This window comes from Tamandua tetradactyla, chromosome 15, assembly GCF_023851605.1.
Source record: "Tamandua tetradactyla isolate mTamTet1 chromosome 15, mTamTet1.pri, whole genome shotgun sequence".
Classification (NCBI taxonomy): Eukaryota; Metazoa; Chordata; class Mammalia; order Pilosa; family Myrmecophagidae; genus Tamandua; species Tamandua tetradactyla.
The window spans coordinates 37,251,746-37,279,323 of NC_135341.1; the positions used below are offsets into that span (position 1 = coordinate 37,251,746).

At 41.7% G+C, this 27,578-nt stretch overlaps 1 protein-coding gene across 3 annotated transcripts in view; it reads right to left on the bottom strand.

Annotated features, from left to right (window-relative positions):
• Window positions 1-3,589: 3,589 nt before the first annotated feature.
• Window positions 3,590-27,578, bottom strand: part of ARIH2 (ariadne RBR E3 ubiquitin protein ligase 2) — a 57,413-nt gene continuing 33,424 nt past the window's right edge. For 2 of the 3 annotated variants that reach the window (XM_077129378.1, XM_077129380.1), the window contains 12 exons: window positions 17,782-17,845; window positions 16,082-16,232; window positions 15,225-15,346; window positions 14,120-14,229; window positions 12,104-12,221; window positions 11,074-11,124; window positions 10,962-10,983; window positions 8,825-8,976; window positions 8,050-8,193; window positions 7,378-7,446; window positions 6,134-6,273; window positions 3,590-5,906 (listed from right to left, as the gene is read on the bottom strand). In XM_077129378.1, the coding sequence (XP_076985493.1) occupies window positions 5,882-5,906; window positions 6,134-6,273; window positions 7,378-7,446; window positions 8,050-8,193; window positions 8,825-8,976; window positions 10,962-10,983; window positions 11,074-11,124; window positions 12,104-12,221; window positions 14,120-14,229; window positions 15,225-15,346; window positions 16,082-16,232; window positions 17,782-17,845 (1,168 nt within the window). In that variant the 3' untranslated portion in view covers window positions 3,590-5,881. The remainder of the gene's footprint in view (window positions 5,907-6,133; window positions 6,274-7,377; window positions 7,447-8,049; window positions 8,194-8,824; window positions 8,977-10,961; window positions 10,984-11,073; window positions 11,125-12,103; window positions 12,222-14,119; window positions 14,230-15,224; window positions 15,347-16,081; window positions 16,233-17,781; window positions 17,846-27,578) is intronic. The other variant, XM_077129379.1, reaches the window with a different exon arrangement.

Below are 27,578 nucleotides of genomic sequence, written 5' to 3' on the forward strand. Positions count from 1 at the left end.
GCAGTCTAGCATCCTGCTACAGATGTAATGGGAACCAGCAATTGTGGAGTCACCTGGCAGGCCTGGACCCCCCATATAACGATGCGGGAGCAGGGAAGATGTCTGCCCCTTCCCGGAAGATGAATGAATCCCAAATGGACCGTAATTGCTGTGAAAGAAATGTTACTGATTCAGATACATGGAAATTCTATTACCATCTAGTTAACAGAACTAGGGCTGTTCAAATTTCCTGCAGTTTGTCTTTAATCCACTATAGTTAGGTCAGAATTTTCTCAAACTGTACAATAGTACAATCAAAACAAATCAGTTTTTCCAAAATCATATGAATCTAAGTCCTCAAATATGATAGATGACAAATGAGTCACAATTTTACCAAGGACCTCACGTTTTTCTGGTACCCATGAATAAATGTTGAGGCCATTTTTATGTTTAGCCTTTTAAAACACTAGCATTAGATCACTATAAATTCTCCACTTTGCTCAACCTATTTTCCTGAACTCCACTTGCCTACTTTCTCTTACCTTTATCCACTCAAGCTGTGTCAGCTTGAGGCTACTCACAGAGCCCTCATCACTAACATCATTACCAAACAAATATCAGATGGCAAGTTGGCTTTCAGAGCCCACCTCACCCCCATTTCCACTTCTGCTGTTGGCTGTGGAAATTTCACAACCAGAATTTCTCAGCCTTTTAAAATCTATTTTCCCGGCCCATGCACTACGCACCCCCCACACCCCCAAAAGTAAAATCTATGGCCTTTTCAATTTGTAATTCTTTCACCACTCACACTAGCTCACTTCACAGGTATCAGTCCCACCTCAATCACTGATGTACATGACTTAAGCTGTGCTTTGATTTATATTAAAAAGATTGGAATTGTCTTTTGTTATTTTACTAGTTACTAGCAATGTTGATGTTGGGCAAATTACATCTAATTTTTTTATTAATAAAACCAATCAACATACAATATGAACATTTTTTTCATCACATAGTTGTATATTCATCATGATCATTTCTTAGAACATTTGCATCAATTCAGAAAAAGAAATAAAAGAAAACAGAAACAAAATTTATACATTCCATACCCCTTGCCCCTTCCATTCATTGATCACTAGCATTTCAATCTACTAAATTTATTTTGACATTTGTTCCCATTATTTATTTTTAATCCATATTTTTACTCATCTGTCCATAAGGTAGATAAAAGAAGCATCAGACACAAGGTTTTCACAATCACACAATCACACTGTGAAAGCCTTATTATATAATCACCTTCAAGAAACATGGCTGCAGGAACACAGCTCTACATTTTCAGGCAGTGCCCTCCAGCCTCTCTGTTAAACCTTAACTAAAAAGGTGGTATCTATTTAATGCATAAGAATAACCTCCAGGATAACCTCTCGACTGTTTGGAATCTCTCAGCCATTGACACTTTATCTCATTTCTCTCTTTCCCCTTTTGGTTGAGGTTTTCTCCATCCCTTGGTGCTGAGTCTCAGCTCATTCTAGGGTTTCTGTCCCACTTTGCAGGAAGGTCCATACCCCTGGGAGTCATGTCCCACGTAGACAGGAGGAGGGCAGTGAGTTTGCTTGTAGTGTTGGCTGAGAGAGGCCACATCTGAGCAACAAAAGAGGTTCTCTTGGGGGTGACTCTTAGGCCCAATTTTAAGTAGGCTTAGCCTATCCTTTGTGGGGTTAAGTTTCACATGAACAAACCCCAAGATTGGGGGCTCAGCCTATTGCTTTGGTTGTCCCCACTGCTTGTAAGAATAACAAGAATTCTCCACTTGGGGAAGTTGAATTTTCCCCCTTTTTCACCATTCCCCCAAAGGGATTTCGCAAATACTTGATTCACTGTTCAAATACTTCTGGGATTTATCGAGGCTTCACTCTGGACAAACCTACAAAATCTCATGCCCTACTCAAGGTTCCATGTACTTATGGGGCTCAACTAAAGCTGTCCACATAAGTTATAATAGGAAATGCATTAGTCAAAATATAAATTTTGTACCAAATAAACTTTTGCTTTAGTCTCACATATAAGTTAAAGTTTTAAAACTTAATTACCATCTGTTTCCAACACATTGCATTATTGACATTCCTTTGTTTTTCCTCATGCAAAACATTTTTAAATTTGTACATTTAGTCACTATCATTATATACTCCAGGCATTCCTAGGTTATACCATCTCAGTCTTTATTGTCTATCTTTCCTTCTGATTTCACTTGTGCCCCTACGCCTCCTCCATCATCCTCACATTCAGCTTCAGTGTTCTAACGTTATTGTATTACAGTTGGATAGTATTGTGCTATCCATTTCTGAATTTTTACAATCAGTCCCATTGCAGTCTGTATCCCTTCAGCTCCAATTACCCAATATCTACCCTATTTCTATCTCCTGAAAATTATATCTAATTTTTAACAGCAATATAATGTGGAATGTGACAGCACCTACTTTATAGGGCTGCTGCAAGGACTAAGTGGGTATTTGCTCAGTCACTTAGTGATTTAATGTCTAGTTTCTCAATGGCCATGTCTTTAAAGTCCAGAATAGAGCTCCACAGAGAAGCAATGCTAAGATACTTGTTATATGAACCCCTGGTGGTTATATGGAAAGTCCTTCCTCTAGATTGTGCTAGAATGCACTATCTCCCCATTTCTTTACAAGATCACCAAATTGTAGTGCCAAGGATATGGTAATCTGCCTACTGATCTGCTGGGGTGGCTCTGTGCATGGATGGGCCAATTGGGTAGTCTTTCAGCCCTGCTGCCCCAGTGAAAACACACACCTGTGACCAATTCTGTGTCCCCATTGGACTGGAAGCTCATGAAGGGTAGAGCCATGTATCGCCTGCATGCCATTGTATGCCCATATGCCAAGCATGGAGCCCAGCTCAACCCAAGTCCAAAGAGGAAGCAGCTGTGCAGTTCAAACTGACAGGATCTGGGGTCTCTTCCGGCCTCAATTGCCCTGTGCATGTTGCCCACAGCTCTGGAGCCTTCATCCCTAAGCTCCCACTGATATTGTTACCAGTACCAATATTGCAAGTATGGATCCCTCAATCAGTACTCAAATCCCATTTCCTGCTCTAAACCCTTGAGATTGGACTCCAAACACCTCCAGTTTCTGTCCAGGGCTCTCTCCTTGTACCCCTCAGGGTCCCCATGAAACTGCAATCCCCTGATGGCTCCACTCTTCCATATCTGCTTTGAAGGGACACAGGATTCTTCCTGAAAAGAGGTTTGTGGCTTCAGCAAATGCTGTGGGGCAATCACTTTAGTGTCTTATATGCAATCCTGGAATCTGCTCGTAGTGGGGAATGGTTCAGCCTGTCCTCAGGGAGCGAAGGATAGCCAAGACTGCCAAGATATTCCACTTCCCTCCAAACATACCACTTAGAGGTGCCCTCTCCCCAGAGCCAAAAAGAGAAGGCAGAGATAAGTCAGGCTAGTAGGGCCTTTCACAGCCTTCTGGAGGAGGGAGATGATCAATAAGAAGGCCCTTGCCTGATGCTTGCCAGGCCAGACCCACCCTTGGGGTTTTGACTCATGAGGTTATTTAGTCCCTGTGAAGAAAGACTCCACATGCACTTTTATAATCAGAAACTTACAATTTATTTTTTAATAAACCACTCAACTTTGAGCAGATGACATTGCCTTAAATAACTTTTTATTTGAAGAAAGGCAAAAAGATACGGTAAATTCATGAAAACATTGTGCCTTCCTTTGTCTTTTATCCTTTGAAGGGTAGAAAATTTCTGCCTGACTTCTTCCATTTTCCTGACAACGTTACCAAAGAATAGCCACTGGGGGCATGAAAGGAAGCTCTCCAGAGGTCAAGGGCTACAGGCTGTGTCTGGACACAGAAGCCCTTACAGCTCCAGTGGTCATGGCCACAACTGGATGCAAGTGTGGAACATGGCAGATGTGCAGTGCAAAAAATGCCCAGGGCACGACTCAGGGGCAGAGTCGCAACTCAGGTCCTTGTGCCATGGCAGTGCCACAGAAAAGACTTGAGAGTAAGGCTCCAGATACCAGAATTCACCATGTGTAAAAACAGCATTCACACTCCACACTTAGCTCACACAACAGGCACTCTCCTTGTTCACAATTAGTTCCCCAATGCTCCATTCTGCATTCATTTGCCACGCTCCTAACTCCTTCTCCCACCCCACAGCACAGTTCCTCCTTTGCTGGGCTGAGGACAACAGGAAGAGACAAAACCTGAGCAAGTAGAAAGGGAGTCTACAGCCCACGTTTCCCAGGACAGAGTAACAGCTGTCCTGTCTTCAAGGGTGATTCAGTTTCACAGCTTACAAAGTATCTGGGTAATTGCTGACTAAAGGTGAAAACGTGTGAAGATAAAAGTTTTTCCAACACAATATTCACAGATCTTCCTACCAGCATTCCCAGGAGGTCAAAGAGGCCCTTGTCTTGAGCATAGACAGCTCTGCTGGCTTCAGAGAGGAGGCACAGAAACCCCAGGGATCACAGATCTATGTTTTTAAAGGACTGTAGGACGAGGTTCAGGTCAGGCAGGGTGCAGGGTACCAGGTGAACCACTTTCTCCTCTAGGCTCAATTGGGCCTAAAAGCTGACCCTCTCCCCCTGCTGGCCCCTTCTAGTAGGAGCTGAAACCACAAACCAAGGACATTCCTGGCCTCAGACTCACTCCCAGACCCTCAAGGTGGTCTACCAGGTGAGGAGTGCACTGCATTCCCAGGGCAGCTGTTGGAAGCACCTCCAGAATAACACAAAAACTTGGGCAAAATTGGCCCGAGTCAGGAATGCTAACGTCCTTGGGCGGGCCATGAACTATGACTGATGTTCACCAGCGGAGAGGGCACCACACAGTGCCAGGCATGACCGTGTGTAACCCTAGACAGAGTTACTACCAATTGAACACTGGCACAAAAGGGAACAGATAAAACAAATTTACTCTTGAGTACCAATTCCTTTAAAAAACTGATCTCTATCTTTAGGAGACAAAAGAAAACCATGCTGAACCCATGTGCCTAGTCGAGGGCCACAAGCACCTGTGTTCCGCTATGGGTTCTGACCTCAGCAGCAGGCCCAAGTAAGCCTCACTCTCAAGAATAAAAATAAGCCCACAGATATGCAGCAGCACCACCACAGACAATGACATCCATGGTAAGAATTTCCTGTCTCCTCGTTGCCCAGGGATTCCTGATCACAGAAGGGTCTATAAGGACTACAGATGATATGACCCCTATGTTCCACACCCACTGCACAAGCCAACTGAATTCCCCACCATCCACCACCCAGGATCTTCTCTCGAGACTCCAGCTGTGGCCAAATGTGAATTCAGAAAGCAGAGGCCAGCCTGGGGCCCTCAATTAGTACAGATATTCTGAGGCAGGGTGGGTGGGCAGGATATGTTTTGTTCTAAGTAAAATAGTAGAGGGTAAAACACTCCAATGTCAATTTATTTTTAAAAAGGGTTCTGTGTTATTCTACGGTTTGTTTGCCTTTTTTGTGTAATCGTACAACCTTTGAAAATTACATAAACTGTAATGATCTAATACTATTAATAGCCATTCAGAAAAAAACTCTCCCTCCCTCCCAACAACCACCAGGGGGAATTAAAAGTCCTGAAAAGAGGCCAATTCAACACGGCCTGTACCCTGGTAGAAACAAAAAGCGAAAAGATGAGAAGAAAACAGAAATCGACTAAGAGGTGTGTTGCCAGTGTCTCTCCGGAGGGTGGCCCTGGCTGTCGCCTGGGGTCATGAAAAGTAGAGCCTGCAGCATGCAGTGTGGCAGCTGGGAGACCTCTCGCCACATCTTCCTCACCCCGGCCCATCCATGTGCCGATCTAGGTATCATGGAAATCCTTCAGCAGTGTTCTCCTCCGTTGCTCTGCTATGTGCATCTGGTTCTCCAAGTCCTGTACCAGAGAAGCAAGATGAATGTTTGCATGGCCCACTGGCAGGAGCAAGGAGCAGCCAAGGCTATACCCACCATGTCAGGGCTCCAAAGGGATCAAAAGTATTGCCCTTCCCACCTTTCTCAGCATCAGCTTCCAGTACACATGCCAATAACACTATCACCTGTTACCACGTTAGTCCTCCCTCTTTTTCTGCCCAAGGACCTGTGAGGACAGCAAGCACTCACCCCTCTGTCATAGCTGTCCGCACGCTCCACTTTCCATGACAGGTTTTCAATCTCAGCCTCCAGCTGAGCCTGCTGGTATTCAAACTGTATGGGCAGAGCAGGAGGGTCAAAAGGAGAGGGGGCTGTAGCCAGGGCAGGGCCTGCAGATGGAGGGGCACATGCAGCACCTCAGGCTCGCACAAGCTATAGATAATTTTGATACTGTCCTCAGAAGCAGAGAGCAGTGTTATTATCTAAGCCCAGAACCAGAATCTAGACAAAAGGCTACCCAAAGAACACAGCCAATTGGCAGGGCCACACTCACCCTCCAAACCCAAAGGAAGGGGAAGAATTTAAGCCACTGAAGAGAATGCTCCCAACATATAAGAAAAACAGACGCTGCAAAAGCAAGTCAAAATGGATATTCTCAGACACTGTTTTCACTAAATACATCTCATTTCTTCAGACCTTCTGCAAATCAAGAGCCTTAAAGATGACCATTTGGCTTGTTAAGTTGTACATCTAGGAATCTCACATAAGAAAATAAAGTATGCACAGAGATGTTCTTCTCAGTCTTATTTATAATATTGAAAGACAGTAAACAAATAACGATACAACCATATAATGGAACATTTACACAGCCATTTAAAATTATATTTACCAGTCTGATAAATGATGATAGCTGTATATAAATTCAGAAACTCAAATTATATAAATAATATTAATTTTAAAAGGCTAGAAAATGCTAACAAGTAATTTATTTCTGGTGAGATTAAATGGTGAAAATGTATTACTGTATTTTCCAACATTTAAACAATAAACATTCATTACTTTATAACTGGGGAGGATATAAGCCATATTGAAGTGAAGAATTAAACAAAAATGTAAAGTAGTCAACTATACATATCCAACTATAGTTTAGGGACATGTGGGCCAGGAGCCCTTCCAAAGCATGAGCCTTGGCCTCAAAACTGGCCATACAACTTTTGAGGTCACAGAGCTGATTCTACCCTCAGTCAAACACCTTTTAAATATGGTTGCTCAGGGCGTAGGTTCATCCGCCTTACCACTACACAAAACACCGGCGTCTGAGATCTATTTTGGAGATGCCAAGCGGAGAAATGGAATTTTACAACTAGACAGTTTTGTTTTGACTTTGCCCTCCCCAATGACCAGGGTATGGTCCCCACTCTCCTGCAAAGCGCTGGTAGACATGAGCACATCTGGGAGCTACAGGGCAGAGTGGAGGGATTGCTTGGCCTTACCAGCTTCTTCCTAGGACCAGACTCCATGTAGTATGCATACGGGTAGGTATATTGCAGGGTGTATCGACACTGCAATAGGAAAGAAGAGAGGGGACCTGGGTCTGTTATTCTCAGGTGGCTTTTACCCCACCATGAAAATTAGCCTGGTTCTACAGGTATGGACCTGAAAGAAATAAAGCCAAGCCAAAAGAGGACGGCCTGGAGGGAAGACACTGGGATAACCAAAACAAACATGGTCACAGGAAACCCAAGTTTCCTTTTTCAAGCTGTGAAAAAGCTTATTACCAATAGCTGTCTCAATGGCTCTCTCTCTAGTCAGACCTCAGAGTCCACATATGGAACTTAAACCTGTCCAAAGACAATCTCTTATTTGGGTGATGTATGAATGGGGACAAAAGGAGAAGAAAAGGACTCTTAGTTTTCCCTGCAGCAACCTCCCTGAAGGCAGAAGTAGAGGGGCACTCTTCTTGGAAATCCCCTGGACATCTAAGCAGAGCTGGGTCCTCAGTGGGCACAGTGCAGGTAAATGTGGAATCATAAGCAGAAGTATGGAGGCTGCACAGAGTGCTGACCCTTTCCTCCCCCAACTCTGAATGCCTCCCACCCTCAAGGATCTGGGCCTAACGGGGCCAGACATTACACAAGGCATTGGAGGAGTGGTGTAATATATACCTTGGCCAAGAGCTTGGCAGCATTCTGTAGGTACTGCCAGTCGATCCATGTCCCCAGGTTGTTCATGACCCTCTCCTGAATCTTCTCATGAATACGCTGGTATGTCTGTGCTTCCAGCTGCAAACTCTTATTGTGGTTTTCCCACTACAGAGCAAAGAAGGAAGGAAAGAAAACTGTAGGAGTCCTAGGAAGGTACAGAGAGACAGAAATTCAAGATAGACACCTTGGATGGCAGGGAATGGCCACCCCCTCTTCTAAGTTATGGATGGCGGTTGTGGATACTTGAGAGCACAGGAGAGGTTTCTTCAGTACCCACTTCTCACACTGTCCAAAGCAGGTGCCTGCCTGCTTGCTCACTCTACTCTGGGGCAATGGGGCTCCAGCTCTGAGGACTAAGAGCAAAGCCATTCTACTGTACTTAGAAACCAAATGTGCTGTTTTGTGTGCTTTTGAAGGGTTTCTTGGGGAGGTATTACCCTCTAAATCTGACTATTAAGGTGGCACTAGATCTTAACAGTCAGACAGACAGTCTTTTATCATCCTTCAATCTATCATTACACATGGTTACATGTCTTCCCCTGTCAGTGTTGGTTGTCCCGTACAGCCCAAAAAGCCAGCTGTGGAAGCAACACCCAGAACTGTGGCAGGATCTCCATTCACTGGTTTCTCTGTGCAAAGTCTGGCTCTGGATAACGGTTATCAGGAATCCCACCTCAGCAGGTAAGCTGGGAAAGAAGCCCACCATTGAGGAACTGGTGCAGGAGAGGACACCTACCCTCTCAAAGTAGAACAAATACTTCTTGAGGGCCTCCCTAGCTTGGGCCTGCTGGCTCTGGTTAACAATGTCAGGATTCTCCTTGTACCGACTGCACTCGTAGTACTCGCTGCCGTGGGTCTTCCAATCTCCTAGACACATCCAGCAGAAGTCTGCACAGAAGAGAGAATAATTTATTTGTACCACAAAACAATCTCACATTCCTCTAAAGGCACAGGCAAAGAAAGCACAGGGACCCTGTTCTGGTGTGTGTGTGTCACCTGACTAGAACTTCCCAAGGGTGCCTCTTTTCAGAGACAACATACATCTCTCATTCCTGTGACATCCCACTGTTTCTGTAGCCTGTCCCTACCGATATGAACACAGCCTACAAATGTTATCAGTTCCAGGAGCATGCATGCTTTGTGCCTTTTTAATCTAACATAGGCAGACACTGGCCATACAAAGACTGGTGGTCTGCTCTGTGGCAGGAGCAGAAATGTGTCCAACTGAGGCCCACTCAGACGTCTAAAATACACATTACCAGTACACACTTCCTTCCTCAACACCTTCCACCCTCACAACATTTATCCTTGGAAGATATTCTGTATATGAAGCTGGGAATAAAGACTTTTCTTTCTAAAGAACACATTTTTATAAAACCTATAGTTACTCAATAGATTATACCCAGAATTAGGATTCTGATTCCACACTAAGGAAGTAAAGTGGGAAAAATCAAGATCCCCTTATGCATGTTCTACACCTAAGCAATTCTTGAAGTCTAATAGAGAGGCCAGCCACAGTTCTGCTGGATGTCCAGTACATGGTCTTCAGTCTGTCTCTGCCAAAGACCTGATTTTGGTAAACTGTCTTTCCCAGGACTCGCTCTCCTAACTTGGCTTACTGACTTCCCAAAAGGAACTCTTTTAAAGTATCAGGGAAGCTAAAGCCAGACCCAAAGACCTTCCAACTTTTCTTCTCATGGAAGCCTTTATCTAACAGTGGCAGTATTGCCTTCTCCTTAATCAGGTAGGTTATGCTTGCTAATCTTTTTTGTTTGTTCTTTGGGGTACATGGGCTGGGAATCGAACCTAGGTCTCCTGCATGGCAGGCAAGAATTTTACCACTAAACTACCTGTGCATGCTTATGCTTCTTTTAAAACAGTAATAATTGCTTAGGGTTACTTGTATAGGTGGTATAATTATACAGCAAAGTAAGAGATAGTGGTTAACTCTGGGTGGTGAGGTATGAGGAGAGGCATACAGGGGCTTCTTAGGTACTGGGAATGTGGTATTCAAGCTGACATTCCTCTTTAAACTGTACATGTGTCTCATGCACTGTTTTAAGTTTGCGATACGCTTCCCTCTCACTCAAACACACATACTGAGAGAGAAAATGGAACCCCTACCAAGGAAATATACTGCTACTCTTGGCCTGCCTTCACTCTATACTTAACTGCTCCCTTCTAAGACCTTGCCATGTCCACTCTGATTACAGAGGGCTTCTGGGAAAATACCGGAATAGCATCAGCAAGGGTCCTTATAACAAACTCTCAGGGTTTCCTGGTCAACATCCAAGCAGATGTGTGGGAGACCTATTTGGACATATTTTCTACTTGAAGGAATTCTGTTTCTTCACTCAATCTGGCAGGACAGAAAGCAGAACCAAAAGGTTCTGTATTTGTAATTTGTTCCTGACAGAAGGAGGCCTGAAAAGACAAATCAAAACTCCCTCTGGAAACTTGAACTTCAAAAGGACAACTATTATTTTACTAGCTTTGGTAAAACCATGTACTACTGCTCCAGAAGATGTCTGTAAGGTTGCACAGATAAACCCCATGCTGCTTACCTGCCAAGATAAGAATAAGAACACACTAAAATCTTCTTGAATGACTGAGGATTATGAAGGTCTAAGAGTCATCCCAAACTTGATTTCTGATTACATGGATCAGCAAGATGACAGTATGATTATAAAAGGGACCAAAATAAAAAATATAAATAAAGAGCTGCTTATGTCAGTTATTATGACAAGAAGTAACTGACGCTCCCCTCTGTTTTGTCATTTCAATACAAAAGTACTCACTAAATAAGCAATGGAAACCCAAGCACAAGAAACAGACCGTACCACTGGGCCCTGTGTGTCAAACGTGGAACTCACCGTGTTTACATTTGGAGCATTGCTGTGAGAGGGAAACAGAACAGAATATATTAAGGGCACGTAGACTAAAATCTTCATGGCACAAATACAAAGTATACACACTTCTGCTCACCATGTGATTGCAGCCTCCATTCTTCTCAATGCAGATGTTGCACTTGGGACACTGAGGAGACAGAAGAGCGCCATTAGGCTCACACACGATCAGGCCAGTTCTAAGACAAATTACATAAAGATCCTGGCGCCCGTGCCCAGTACTCATCGTGCGAGCACTTCTGGGGAGGAGTGTCTCACTTAAATGTGGCAAGTCGCTGAGGCTGGAACAGCAATTCAAGGAAATGAGGTCAGCATGTTTGGCTTTAAAACACTCCAAGCACCAGCTGAACCCCGCTAAGTCTTCTACCATCTGTAGCTGCCATGACACTACTCAAATTAAGATCAGGTTGAGTCAGCAGAGCCTGCCTCCTGCCTAAAGGGACCACCAAAGAAGCACAAGAGCTGCCACGCTGGACTAAGTCCTGGTAACCTTGCCCAGACTTCTGCTTCCAGAAGAGGGCAAGGAAACAACCTTTAAAAGCCCAACTTCCTCATTTCAGAGATGCTAGCAACCCCAGGCAGTAAAACAGAGGCCAGTCTGATGCTGTGCTCTCCCACTGCCATGAAGTAGAATTACATTTAATATCATGGCCACAGCTCTGCAACTCAGGGCATGACCTGCAGAAGGCACAGCTCTGAGTTGCAAGTCTACCTAGGACTCAAGGGTACACAGGTTGGGCTTTCCCAAAGGAAGCTTCAGAAAAAATTGAGCAGATCTGGGCTTCCACCACAGTCTTGGTATTTATCAGGTATGGCTGTTAACCACCACCTTCCCAGGGCTGTTACACCTGACAGATGTTCAATAAAGCCTAGTTTTCTTCTGATTAGCTTCCCTTTAGGTCAAGCTTTTCCAGACACTTTAGCATTTTATTAAAAAAAAAAAAAAAAAAAAAGCACACAAAGCATCCTACAATAAACCACTGCAAACTCTGCCAAGCCTGGGCAAGGGACTATAGCCCCCACCAAGGGCCCTGGGGCCCTGGTGTTCTGCTCTCAGATGGGCAGCACTCAGGAGGGCAGATCCAGGAAAGATAAAATACAGTCCTTACATCTTTAGTGTGAGCACTAATGTAGTTGGCTGTTTCAGAGTCATCTGCACACTTTGTGAGCCATTTCCGGATTGTGGCACAGTCAGTGGGGGCGTGATACATCTGACGACACTGGAAACTTAAAAAAAGAAGACAAAAAACAAACAAACAAACAAAAAATTCAAATACTTGTCAGGTCAGAGCCAGTGTTTTCAGTTTTTCTCTTCTTCAAGCCAATAAGATCATGAATTGGAGCTTTGTTCAAAAAGAGGTCATTCTAATGGCTTTGAGGGCCTTTACTTACCCAAGATTACACTAAAAACTGTGTGAACTTCTCTTCAATCTAAGCCATTCTAAGATATGCTCTCAATACACCCCCAAATGAAATGTTTCTGTTTTAAAGATCCTGAGAGGATGCCGAATGAGGAGCTCAGCCTCTCAAAAGGTATGGTGAGTTGCCCTGTGAAGGATGCCTCAGCTCAGATCCATCCAAGCCAGGCCCAAGATGCACTTTTGGGAGCTTCAGCTCACCTCCTAGCCACAAGTGTATACAAGGATGTACAAATGCCAGAACTTGAGCAATCTGTAGGGACATGATGCATCTGATGACACTTGAAACTTAAAATCAGAAAAGATAAACAGTCAAATACTCTTCAGATCAGGCAGGCTCCCATGTTTTCATTTTCCCTTTTGTCCAAGCCAACTCAACTTTGTGGATCATAAAGGCCCTCAGACAGCTGATCATATGCCCCAAGGAGAGAAGTTCAGAATAAGAAACACAAAGGATGAAAAGCAACCACATTAGTGGTTCTTAACCTGTGGACCACAGAGTCCCTCAAAAAGGTCTTGAAAGGCAAGCATATGTATGCACACACATTGCTTTCCTTGTATATTTCTCTGAAGCCCCACCAGAATTCCTCCAGGGAGGCATGATTAGGACGACAGACCTGACATAAATTGTGGCTCTGCCATTCACTAGCTGAGTTTACTACGTTGATTTCCTTACCAATAAAATAAGGGTTAACAATAGTGCTAATCATACAATTATGTGATGATACAGGTAAAGTGATCAGGATAGTCCCTGTGACCTGGTAAGCTTTCAGTAAACATTAGTAGTTCTCATATTTATTGAATGGACAAATGATTCCTGAGGTAGATGATCCATTCAGCCTGTATTCTCTGTAGAAAAAGTTCCCTAATCCCTCAATACCAGAAACAGAAAATGCTCGAAGACATGTGGAAATCTAATTTCAGCCAACAAACTTTCACCTGGGTACAGGACTTTCCTCATCTACCCCTATGGGTAGCAACTTCCAAGAAGCAGAGCTTGGCCCCTTCATAGGTATCATCTGCCACCACTTCCTAGTTATGCATTACAATTCAGTGATGTCAAAGGGCATTCACATTCCTGGCATGGAGCCAACCCCACCTCCCTGCCCATACACGCAGCTCAGCAACTCCTATGTGAAAACCCAGATTTCACTTCCTCTGGAAAGTCCTTGTTGAGTACTCTCTCCTCATCCCCTTCATCATGTTCTCACACATTTCTCTGTGCTTCCTTTTCACTCTACAAATGGCCCTCCACACCCCACTCTGTAATTTGCTTCCAAGTTTATGCTCCAAGATGTGGACCGCTGCCTTTCACCTAAAAAGATAATTGGCACATGCTGAAAGATGGTGGGCAGTGACTGCCCAAGCTACACCAATTATAACTGTTATCTGTTTAGAAAGAATTGTGTAGAAAGAAACACACCCACATGACCCACACAATTTAGGGGCCACGAGCCTTAGTAACATAAATCATAACACATTCTCCAAGCATCTGTGCCACTTTCTTGTTTCTAGACTAAGAATTTATCAAACACTTCATGGAATATGAGATGCTGGGCACACATCTGCCCTCTTGGAAAAGAGCTGCTCTTCTGGCTCAGAGACCCTGTCTCTTTCAGCCCTGCCCTCATATAGAGAAACAGCAGTGGAGCTGAGAGGGAGGAAAGGCATGAGTCAGGATTGCTCAGCACCCACACTCACTCTTACCAGAAGACCTCATTGCATCGATTGCACTGTACTCGGCGAGCTCTGGGCTCCTGTACCCGGATAACCATGGGGCAGTCTGCACCAGGGCACAACTGGAGCTGGTAATGACTCTGTGAACACACCAAGAAAAAACAACGAAGACATCCAAATTAGACTATTCCCGAGGGCTCAAACATCTTCTGTTCTTTCAGCTGATGACATTTATCAAAGGGTTATAGGAATTCAAGATGGGCATCATGAAGACCAAACATCAGCCAGATACTGAAGAGGATCTGGGGACATTTAGCTTCAAACTAAGTAGCAATTCTCTAAAATGCTGATGATCTAAGGTTAGATTACAAAGTGGAATACAGAATTCTCTGTGTGATGGTAGTGCCTATGGACTAGGGTGGGAAAAGAACATAGCTCTGTAACAGTTATGCCTAAGACAATGCTAAGGGGCTCAGTGACCCTCAGGCAGGAACCAAAGGTAGCAAATGGCAGAAGGAATGAGGCCTTCTGTTTATCCACAGCACATGCACGAAAAGATCCAGACCATCAATCAATCCAATAAGCTTAGGCATAAAAGACGGAAGTGAAAACTATGCTACATAGTGTCAGCAACCCTTGACAGGTAAACTAAAAGAGCAGGAAGACTTCAAAACTGACCAAGCAGGAATCCTAGGCAAGTCTTCAAATGGCTCAAGAATCAATACTCTTTCTCTGTGCCGAACCATGCAGGGAACCAAATGGGACAGCAACACCCAAGACATGCCTGACTTGTGTTCCTCTCCTGACATACAACAGTCTATGTATAAGGTGTGGGTGCCTGTTCACTCTACCAAAGAGGAAACCAAGGCTCAGAAAGGTAAAATAACGGGCCCAAGGTCACACACCAAGGAAACAGGAGACCTATGATTTACCCACCGAGCTATGTAACTTCAGGATCTATGCTCTTTACTACCACTCAAGTGGTTCCCCATTTTATCTTAACTACATGAAGCACTTTCTTCAAATGAAAGCATCTAACGGCAGCCCAATTTATGAAGTAAGTAACTGTGGTGAGCTGCTGATGAAAGGCAGGCTCAGGAAGAGAGAGAGCAGAATGACAGGGTGATGAGTGTACCTCCACATAGTCCCTGAAGAGGTAGCGCCTGTATTTGTCTCTCAGTTCTTCATGGGGCAGCAATGGAAACACAAAATCCTCTGGTGTTCGGAGTGGGCAGTCCTGAGCCATACAAGAGATTCCTATTGAACAAAGACAATCTCATGGACAACCATATTGCAGGAGATCAAACACAATAAACTTGCCCAGTGGAGTCAATTCTTAAGGGTTCAACCAACAAGTAAATTTAAGAACCATACATATTAAGGAACGCTTTAAGTAACAGAATTTATTTGAAGAAAAGAAGAGAGAAGTTAACATATTTGCACAGTGATGCAACTAAAATATTACCGAAAATTACACACACATCACCACTAAAAAAACAAAATCATTAAAAAAAAACCTACAGAGTTCTTGACTAATAATTTAGTTTTTTGATGTTCAATATCATGTGATCATCACCAACACAAAGAGATTTTGCAAATACCAATTTATATGATGCAAATTTGGTTTGGAAATCATAGTATAAGAAATACTGGTTATCAAAGCTGATTTATGCTAAAATACTTAAATAAGAGCAAACTCTGAATATTTCTGAGTTAAAACTGCCACCTGGGGGATGAATGCAGCGTAGGCAGCTTACACGAAAGTTCTCCCCAAAAGTGAAAGAAGGTAGCTGTGTACTAACAGCCACATTCACATATGTGCCAAATAATATCCTTAATGTTCTCATTTTGGTGATGTCTAGGGAAGACTCTGCAACTGTTTAGGCTGGCATATTTCAGAACGATTGGTTCTCATGATAAAAATCTCAATCAGGCTCAGGGGGAAACACTCAAGTTTAGCTGAGCTTTTCACAAATTCTGTGGCAGACTTACCCACGCCCACGCCATCCTTGACAAGTACTGAGCAGTGCTGCTCCCAGCAGCTTCGGCAAAACTGGTGCTGACAGGCTAGAGAGAGTAGGTTTTCCTTCCGCACAAACTGCATACATACCGCACAGTGGTGAGGAGAATGGGCTGCAGGGACCTGGGAAGAGGCACAGTCATATGAGCCAAAGAGGAGCCTCCAGGTCCCAGGAGCCCACAAGGGTACCTCATGCAGCTGGATGAACAGGAGGTGATGGTGAACCTGGCACAAATTGCTAGAGCTCAACACAGTGTATGGCCTCTGTGAGTTCAAAGGGTGCTGAACACACATGCCAGGAAGAGTTCCAGGGGAACACCTGAACTGGACTTAGAGAATCACTAGGATTCAGAGAGGCAGAGAGAAAGCAGAAAAGCTGAAATTAGCTTACACTGGTTTATAATATCAGGATGACAAGTGCAGGATTTCAGAATTGCCAGTGTCCTTGGAGGTCATTTACGCCAACAACTTCTTTTACAGGCTATGTGATTTCTCTGTAAACTGCTTTCATTCAGCACAACACAGAATTGCCCCTCAACAAGTACCACAAACCCTGTCACAAAGGTTCTTAGAGACTGTCTGTAAAGCTTTTAACAGCCCAGTTTTACTTGTTGAGAAAGTAGTTTTTCCATATCAATATGCCCAAACAACAAAATATTACAGCTTTTACCAAGTTACAACTCATTCTTAACACATCAAAGAGGTATCATATGTAATTAATTTAGAGGGACAGGGGAGGCTCCTAGAGGAGAAAATATTCTCAGAAGTGGGCAAATAATTATAAAATTTGAACTCCAGAATCCATGTCATTTACACACATTGGCAGACAGAGATAATCTAGGAACCCTGCCCCAACCCACAAACCAGTAGAAAAGTCCACTACAAGTTTACATTAGGTTTTCCTTAGTTCCCTGGAAATACAAAAAACAATCCAAGGAAAAAGACTGTATTTTCATATTTATCCAGTATGCTCCTAGAAATTCTTCTAAGAGGCTGCAGAAGTGATGCAGAGATCTGCACCTTCAACCCTCGTTCTAAGAGCTCTTTCATCATGGTCCTCCTTCATTCAACAAATGTTTATTGAATTTCTAAGATGTACAGGAAAGTGCTACCCATTGTAATATATGGTTCCTTCCCTTTGAGCACTTACAATTTATTAGGGAAGAAAAAATATATTAGTGAATAGCTACAATATACATGTAAATGTTTAAAGACAGAACCACGGGAGTGTGGAGGGAGTAATCACAGGAAACCAGCTTTATGAAGGAAGCAACTATGGATCTGGATCTTTAAGGCTGAGTTCCACTCCCACAGGCAAAGATGGGAACAGGTCTAGACATTCCAGACCAGAGAAGGCAAATGCAGAGTTAAAGAGGCATGTTCTGAGCTTGAACAGCAAAGCACCCAGCAGGAATGAAGCCCAGGCTGCGTGTTAAGTACAGAGAGCAAGGTGAGGCTGGAGAGGGGACCCAAAGACAGGGAATGATTTACTCTTCATCTATGAGGAAATTTTTCAAACTATAACAGAAATAGACAAGTTAGGCCTACATTGGAACAAACATTCTGAGCATGTCACACTATAAACAAAGCAAAGATGGTTCTCAGTGACACTGTAAGTCACAGTAAGAGCCATGTGTATTAGGAGAACCCCACATAAGTAGGAGACACTCACATGTTTTGATGAGTTGGGCTGAACTCGAGCCTCAACAAGCAGCTGGGCAGAATTGGATTTGTATCTACAAAACAAAAAGCAGAAATACAGGGAATCAGAAACAAAAACAAATCTATTTTTTCCCTCTGAACAAAAACAGACAGACAAAACGAGAAAACAACAAACAAAAACAGACCAACATATATACGTTGCAATAAGGTTGTCTTAAATCATCTCCTCACGAAACCCAGCTTCCTGTTACCTTAGTACAAAGACTTTTTTTCTCCACATTTTTAGCTCTTAATTGGTATCAGAATAACCCAAAGGCACTGAACTCTAAGAAAAATATTATGAAAACCAGATCTGCTTTAAATCCCTTTCTGGAAATAAAGGCCAGTATCTCCAAGCCATCACTACAGGAAAGGATTTCTTAAGACATACAAAATAGAAAATATAAAGGATCATGTAGTTCAGCGGTAGAATGCACCCTTCATGAGGGAGACCCGGGTTGGATTCCTTGACCATGCACCTCCCCCTCCAAGAAAACATATATATATATGGCTGTCTGATAAATTTTGCCACATTTAAGAACTTAAGCTCATGAAGACACCATGAAGTGAAAACCCAATACATAAATTAAGAATATATAGTTCAATAAATATAAATGTATTTATATACATATGACAACAGGATTACTACTCAGAATAAACAAAAACGTAAAAAAATCAATTGGAGTAGAGTCAAGATGGTGGCTTAGCAATGTGCGCATTCTAGTTCGTCCTCCAAAACAACTACTAAATAATCAGAAACAGTACAGAACAGCTCCCGGAGCCACGTCAGTGACCTGGGGACACAAAGCGTACCCCAGTCTGGACCAGCTGGACTGGCTGCAAGCCTCCCCAAAACCGTGATTTTCCCAAGCTGTGGCGGCCGGAGCCCAGCACTCCTCCCCGACAGGTGGCTTCCCAGAGGGAAAGGAAAGAGACTCTAAACCTGGTCAAGCGGAGTTCGTTCACTGAGCTCACGGAAAAAGAGGAAAGGGGGAGGAAACAGAGGTTTTAGTGGCTGTGATTTTACAGAGACTTGGCAGGCAGCCTCTGGATTCAGCGGCGGGACTTCTCGGGCTACAACTGCCCCAGGCATAGGCAGAAACGGGCTGCTTTCAGGACTGTCTCCCACCTGTGCCTTCTCCAGGGGAGAGGTGAAGCCCAACTCAGGTGGAATCCCTCTCTCAAGGAATTCAGACCCCAGGGCATGGCAATTTGAAGCCATTAAAACCAGCCTACAAGCTCTCCTCTGTCTCCACCACGCCCCCAACAGGGAGAGTCTTGCAAAGTTAAAAGTGCCGCAATATCTTTTGTTGGTGCAACCCGCAGGCAGACGCACCACATACTGGGCAGGATAAGAAAAACAGAGCCCAGAGACTTCACAGGAAAGTCTTTTAATCTGCTGGGTCTCACCCGCAGGGAAAACTGACGCAGGTGACCCCTTCCCCCTGATAGGAGGCCAGTTTAGTCCGAGAAAACCCGGCTGGAGTCTATAATACCTACGTAGACCCTCCTAAGGGTAGGGAGGGAAAAGGCACCATACAAGCAGGGCAAGAAACAAGAAAACAAGAACTGAAAAATTCTCCTCTGTTAAACAAAACCGAAGCTAGAGGTCTGGAAAAAGTGAACTGAAGGTCAAAGAACAGAAAGACAACAAATTTATCTAGCAAGAAAACCCTAGGTAAGAGAAGTGAAAGCAATCTCCAGAATAAACTAATTAAGGTAATTAAATGTCTAGACGCCAGCAAAAAATAACAAATCACACCAGGTAAATTAAAGATATGGCTCAGTCAAAGGAACAAACCAATAGTTCAAATGAGATACAAGAGCTGAAACAACTGATTGAGAATGTACGAACAGATATGGAAAACCTCATCAAAAACCAAATCAATGAATTGAGGGAGGATATGAAGAAGGCAAGGAATGAACAAAAAGAATAAATGGAAAGTCTGAAAAAACAAATCACGGAACTTATGGGGATGAAAAGTACAGTAGAAGAGATGAAAAAAACAATGGAAACCTACAATGGTAGATTTCAAGAGACAGAGGTTAGGATTAGTGAACTGGAGGATGGAACATCTGAAATCTGACAAGATACAGAAACTATATGGAATAAAATGGAAAAATATGAGCAAGGACTCAGGGAACTGAATGATAATATGAAGCGCACAAATATGCGTGTTCTGGGTGTCCCGGAAGGAGAAGAGAAGAGAAATGGAGGAGAAAAACTAACGAAAGAAATTATCACCAAAAATTTCCCAACTCTTATGAAAGATCTAAAATTACAGATCCAAGAAGTGCTGCGTACCCCAAAGAGAATAGATCCAAACAGACATTCTCCAAGACACTTACTAGTCAGAATGTCAGTGGTCAAAGAGAAAGAGAGGATCTTGAAAGCAGCAAGAGAAAAGCAATCCATCACATACAAGGGAAACCCAATAAGACTATGTGTAGATTTCTCAGCAGAAACCATGGAGGCGAGAAAACAGTGGGATGATATATTTAAACTACTAAAAGAGAAAAACTGCCAACCAAAAATTCTATACCAAAATTGTCCTTCAAAAATGAGGGAGAAATTAAAACACCTTCAGACAAAAAATCACTAAGAGAATTTGTGACCAAGAGACTAGCTCTGCAAGAAATACTAAAGTGAGCACTAGAGACAGATACAAAAAGACAGAAGAGAGAGGTGTGGAGAAGAGTGTAGAAAGAAGGAAAATTAGATATGAAATATAAAATACAAAAGGCAAAATGGCAGAAGAAAGTACTACCCAAACAGTAATAACACTAAATGTTAATGGATTGAACTCCCCAATCAGAAGACATAGATTGGCAGAATGGATTAAAACACAGGATCCTTCTATATGCTGTCTACAGGAAACACATCTTAGACCCAAAGATAAACACAGGTTGAAAGTGAAAGGTTGGGAAAAGATATTTCATGCATATAACACCAGGAAAGAGCAGGAGTAGCTATACCAATATCCAACAAATTAGACTTCAAATGTAAAACAGTTAAAAGAGACAAAGAAGGATACTATGTACAATAAAAGGAACAATTCAAAAAGAAGACACAACAATCATAAATATTTATGCACCGAACCAGAATGTCTCAGAATACATGAGGGAAACACTGCAAACACTGAAAAGGGAAATAGACACATCTACCATAATAGCTGGAGACTTCAATTCGCCACTCTCATCAATGGACAGAACATCTAGACAGAGGATCAATAAAGAAACAGAGAATCTGAATATTACAATAAATGAGTTAGACTTAACAGACATTTATAGGACATTATACCCCACAACAGCAGGATACACCTTTTTCTCAAGTGCTCATGGATCATTCTCAAAGACAGACCATATGCTGGGTCACAAAGCAAGTCTCAACAAATTTAAAAAGACTGAAATCATACAAAACACTTTCTCAGATCATAAGGGACCGAAGCTGGAAATCAATAATAGGCAGAGTGCCAGAAAATTCACAAATATGTGGAGGCTCAACAACACACTCTTAAACAACCAGTGGGTCAAGGAAGAAATTACAAGGGAAATCAGTAAATATCTCGAGGCGAATGAAAATGAAAATACAACATATCAAAACTTATGGGATGCAGCAAAGGCAGTGCTAAGAGGGAAATTTATTGCCCTAAATGCCTATATGAAAAAAGAAGAAAGGGCAAAAATTCAGGAATTAACTGTCCACTTGGAAGAAGTGGAGAAAGAACAGCAAACTAACCCCAAAGCAAGCAAAAGGAAAGAAATAACAAAGATTAGAGCAGAAATAAATGAAATTGAGAACATGAAAACAATAGAGAAAATCAATAAAACCAGAAGTTGGTTCTATGAGAAAATCAATAAGATTGATGGGCCCTTAGCAAGACTGACAAAAAGAAGAGAGGACTCAAATAAATAAGATCAGAAATGGAAGAGGAGACATAACCACTGACCTCACAGAAATAAAGGAGGTAATAACAGGATACTATGAACAACTTTATGCTAATAAATACAACAATGTAGATGAAATGGACAACTTCCTAGAAAGGCATGAACAACCAACTTTGACTCAAGATGAAAGAGATTACCTCAACAAACCAATCACAAGTAAAGAAATTGAATCAGTCATTACAAAGCTTACCAAAAAGAAAAGTCCAGGACCACACGGCTTCACATGTGAATTCTACCAAACATTCCACAAAGAATTAGTACCAATCCTGCTCAAACTCTTCAAAAAAATCAAAGTGAAGGGAAAGCGACCTAAGTCATTCTATGAAGCCAACATCACCCTCATACCAAAACCAGGCAAAGATATTACAAAAAAAGAAAACTACAGACCAATCTCTCTAATGAATATAGATGCAAAAATCCTCAATAAAATTCTAGCAAATCGAACCCAGCAACACATTAAAAGAATTATACATCATGACTAAGTAGGATTCATCCCAGGTATGCAAGGATGGTTCAACATAAGAAAATCAATTAATGTAATACACCATATCAACAAATCAAAGCAGAAAAACCACATGATCATCTTAATTGATGCAGAGAAAGCATCTGATAAGATTCAACATCCTTTCCTGTTGAAAACACTTCAAAGGATAGGAATACAAGGGAACTTCCTTAAAATGATAAAGGGAATATAGGAAAAACCCACAACTAATATCATCCTCAATGGGGAAAAACTGAAAACTTTCCCCCTAAGATCAGGAACAAGTAAAGGATGTTCACTATCACCACTGTTATTCAACATTGTGTTGTAAGTTCTAGCCAGAGCAATTAGACAAGAACAAGAAATACAAGCCATCAAAACTGGAAAGGAAGAAGTAAAACTATCACTGTTTGCAGATAATATGATACTATATGCCAAAAACCCTGAAGAATCCACAGCAAAACTACTAGAGCTAATAAATGAGTACAGCAAAGTGGTAGGTTACAAGATCAACATTGAAAAATCCGTAGTGTTTCTATACACTAGTAATGAACAATCTGAGGGGGAAATCAAGAAACGAATTCCATTTACAAATGCAACTAAAAGAATAAAATACTTAGGAACAAATTTAACTAAAGAGACAAAAGACCTATACAAAGAAAACTACAAGAAACTGTGAAAAGAAATCACAGAAGACCTAAATAGATGGAAGGGCATACCATGTTCATGGATTGGAAGACTAAATATAATTAAGATGTCAATTCTACCTAAATTGATTTACAGATTCAATGCAATACCAATCAAAATCCCAACAACTTACTTTTCAGAAACAGAAAAACCAATAAGCAAATTTATCTGGAAGGGCAGGGTGCCCCGAATTGCTAAGAGTATCTTGAGGAAAAAAAACGAAGCTGAAGGTAGCAAGCTGCCTGACTTTAAGGCATATTATGAAGCCACAGTGGTCAAAACAGCATGGTACTGACATAAAGATAGATATATTGACCAATGGAATGGAACAGTGTTCAGATATAGACCCTCTCATCTGTGGACATTTGATCTTTGATAAGGCAGTCAAGCCAACTCACCTGGGACAGAACAGTCTCCTCAATAAATGGTGCCTAGAGAACTGGATATCCATATGCAAAAGAATGAAAGAGGACCCGTATCTCACACCCTATACAAAAGTTAACTCAAGATGGATCAAAGATCTAAACATCAGGTCTAAGACCATAAAACAGTTAGAGGAAAATGCAGGGAAACATTTTATAAATCTTATAATTGGAGGCGGATTTATAGACCTTACACCTAAAGCAAGAGCACTGAAGAAATAAATAAATAAATGGAAACTCCTCAAAATTAAACACTTTTGTGCATCAAAGAACTTCATCAAGAAAGTAAAAAGACAGCCTGCACAATGGGAGACAATATTTGGAAACGACATATCAGATAAAGGTCTAGTATCCAGAATTTATAAAGAGATTGTTCAACTCAACAACAAAAAGACAGCCAACCCAATTACAAAATGGGAAAAAGACTTGAACAGACACTGCTCAGAAGAGGAAATACAAATGGCCAAAAGGCACATAAAGAGATGTTCAATGTCCCTGGCCATTAGAGAAATGCAAATCAAAACCACAATGAGATATCATCTCACACCCACCAGAATGGCCATGATCAACAAAACAGAAAATGACAAGTGCTGGAGAGGATGTGGAGAAAGAGGCACACTTACTCACTGTTGGTGGGAATGTCAAATGGTGCAACCACTGTGGAAGGCAGTTTGGCAGTTACTCAAAAAGCTGAATATAGAATTGCCATATGACCCAGCAATACCACTACTAGGTATCTACTCAAAGAACTTAAGGGCAAAGACATAAACGGACATTTGCACACCAATGTTTATAGCAGCATTATTTATAATTGCAAGGAGATGGAAACAGCCAAAATGTCCATCAACAGACGAGTGGCTAAACAAACTGTGGTATATACATATGATACAATATTATGCAGCTTTAAGATAGAATAAACTTATGAAGTATCTAACAACATGGATGGACCTTGAGAACATGCTGAGTGAGACTAGGCAAAAACTAAAGGACAAATACTGCATGGTCTCATTGATATGAACTTACATTAGTGAATAAACTTGGAATATTTTGTTGGTAACAGAGACCATCAGGAGATAGAAATAGGGTAAGATATTGGGTAATTGGAGCTGAAGGGATACAGACTATGCAACAGGACTGAATACAAAAACTCAGAAATGGACAGCACAATACTACCTAACTGTAATATAATTATGTTAAAACACTGGATGAAGCTGCATGTGAGAATGATAGAGGGAGGAGGGCTGAGGACATAAATGAAATCAGAAAGAAAGATAGATGTTAAAGATTGAGATGGTATAATTTAGGAATGTCTAGAGTGTATAATAATAGTGAAATATACAAGGTACAATTTTAAAAATGTTTTTGCATGAGGAAGAACAAAGGAATGTCATTATTGCAGGTACTGAAAATAGATGGTAATTAATATTTTAAAATGTCACCTTCTATGTGAGACTAAAGCAAAAAATGTTTATTTGTTACAACATTTATATTTTGACTAGTGCATTTCCTAATATACCTCATGTAGATAGTTTGATTGAACGCCATAAGTACTTGGAATCTCAGGTAGGACATGAGATTTTGCTGGTTTGTCCAGAGTGATACCTCGATGAATCCCAGAGTGATTCAATCAGTGAGTGGAAAAGTATCTGCAAAGCCCCCTTCGGGGAGTGGTGAGAATGGGGAGAAATTCAACTCCCCAAGTTGAATTCTTGACATTCTCACAAGCAGTGTGGACAACCAAAGGTATAGACTGAACCCCCAGTCTTGGGGTTTGTTCATATGAAACTTAACCCCACAAAGGATAGGTCAAGTCTACTTAAAATTTAGGCCTAAGAGTCACCCCCAAGAGAGCCTCTTTTCTTGCTTAGATGTGGCCCCTCTCTCCAGTCAACACAACGAGCAGTCTCATCACCCTACCCCTCTCTACGTGGGACATGATTCCCAGGGGTGTGGACTTTCCTGGCAACGTGGCACAGAGATCTTGGAATGAGCGGAGACTCAGCATCAAGGGATTGAGAAAAACCCTAGAATGAGCTGAGACTTAGCTTCAAGGGATTGATAAAACCTTCTCGACCAAAAGGGGGAAGAGGGAAATGAGACTAAGTGTCAATGGCTGAGAGATTCCAGAGTCAAGAGGTTATCCTGGAGGTTACTCTTATGCATCAAGTAGATATCATCTTGTCATTCAAGATGTAATGGAGAGGCTAGAGGGAACTGCCTAAAAATGTAGAGCTGTGTTCCAGTACCCATGTTTCTTGAGGATGACTCAATAATGATACAGCTGTCACAGTGTGACTGTGTGATTGTGAAAACCTTGTGTCTGATGCTCCTTTTATCTACCTTGTCAAGAAAGGAGTAGAACATATGGAATAAAAATAAATAATAGGGGGAACAAATGCTAAAATAAATTTAGTTTAAATGCTAGTGATCAATGACAGCATGGGATAAGGGGTATGGTATATCTAACTTTTTTTTCTCTGTTATCGTTTTATTTTTTTGTTATCTTTTTATTTCTTTTTCTAAATCGATGCAAATGTTCTAAGAAATGATGATTATGTAACTAAGTGATGATATTGTGAATTACTGATTATGTATGTTGTTTTATTTTGTTTCTTTCTCTTTTAATTAATAAATAAATTTAAAAAATCAGTTTGAACGAACAAAATTATGCGATAAAAATGGGGCAATAGATATAATGGGCATTTCATAGAAAAGGAAGCACAGATAACCATTAAACATATGACAAGATGCTCAAACTCTCTTAACAATCACTAAAATGTTGAAATAAAAAAATAATCAGATATTTTACACCAATCATATTATACTCCTACCAGTGATGCACAAGCAAAGCACTTATACATCACTGGTCGGAATATAAAGCAGCACAATCATTTTGGAAAACAATTTGGTATTACCTAGTAAAGTTGAACACGCATACACCCTACAGCCTGGAAAGTAAATCCTAGAAAAACTATACTATGAGCCATGAACAAGAGTTTTTAAAACTGCACTGCGTGTGAGCGGGCCACGGCGGTTCAGCAGGCAGAGTGCTCGCCTGCCACGCCAGAGACCCGGGTTCGAATCCCGGCGCCTGCCCATGCAGAAAAAAAAAAACAATTCCATTGTCTATAATGGTAAAAAACTAAACATACCCCAAATGTCCTATGAAGAACAAATACAGCATGATTTCATGTCTATAAAGTTCAAAAGCATACAAAACTATAACACATATCATTTAAGAATATTTAAAGAAAACGATCTGTTCAAGACACTGATTGTCTTAGAAAGGAAGAAGGTGTGGCCAGGCAGAGGTCTCCATTAAGAACCTCTGAGTACAGGTCACAGGGTTTCTTATACAAATTTTAATAGATGATAACTGACATGCATGACATACATTCATATATACCTTTAAAATAAGTATCTTTCATAATAAAAATTTAATTCCCTTCGGAATGAGGTATGGCATAAATTCTCTTTATTTTTAAATGTATTTATCTATCATGTGGCAATATAGATGCCACATGAAGCCCAGGTAAATACATTACCAGGAATCACAGGAGGGAAGAATTACGTCTCAGGTATAATATTTCCTTACTCCACCTCATCAGAAGTGGAGTACCTCACAGTCCTTATCAAGGGGCAGGTTTTATTCTTAGTTTCCTTCCTAGTATTCCTGATATCTTTAGCCATACATATCTTTTCCATTCTCAAGTTAGGCTAGCAAATTTGGATAGTGAGAGATACCCCATTACCAGAACCTGTATGGTTCCAGAGTTTTAGGTACCAGTAACAATAGTGCAGACAGTGGAGCTGCATCAGCAAATCTATCTAAATGTATTCAGCTCTCAAGAATAAGGACTAAGAGTGCAGTTTAGTGAATCATGAATTCATTTGCTCCTTCCTGGGGGTGTTCAGCTGCTCCAGCTGGCTGGACATTCCAGATGTGCTTAGCCAGAAAGAAAGGCATGGCTTTCTTCTACTAAAAAGTGGAATCATGACATGAAGAAAGAGAAGGTTCACTGCAGCATGAAATGGCAGGGGTGGTGAATCTAAATCAGTGGTTCTGGTTCTCATCAGGGGAGATTTTGTTCTCCAGGGGTTACCTGGCAATTCCTAGAGACAATTCTGACTACAATGACTAGACACTGCTAGTGTCACCTAGTGGGTAGAGGCCAAGGTTTCTGCTAAACATCCTACAATGCACAGAACAATCCCCCACAACAAAGAATA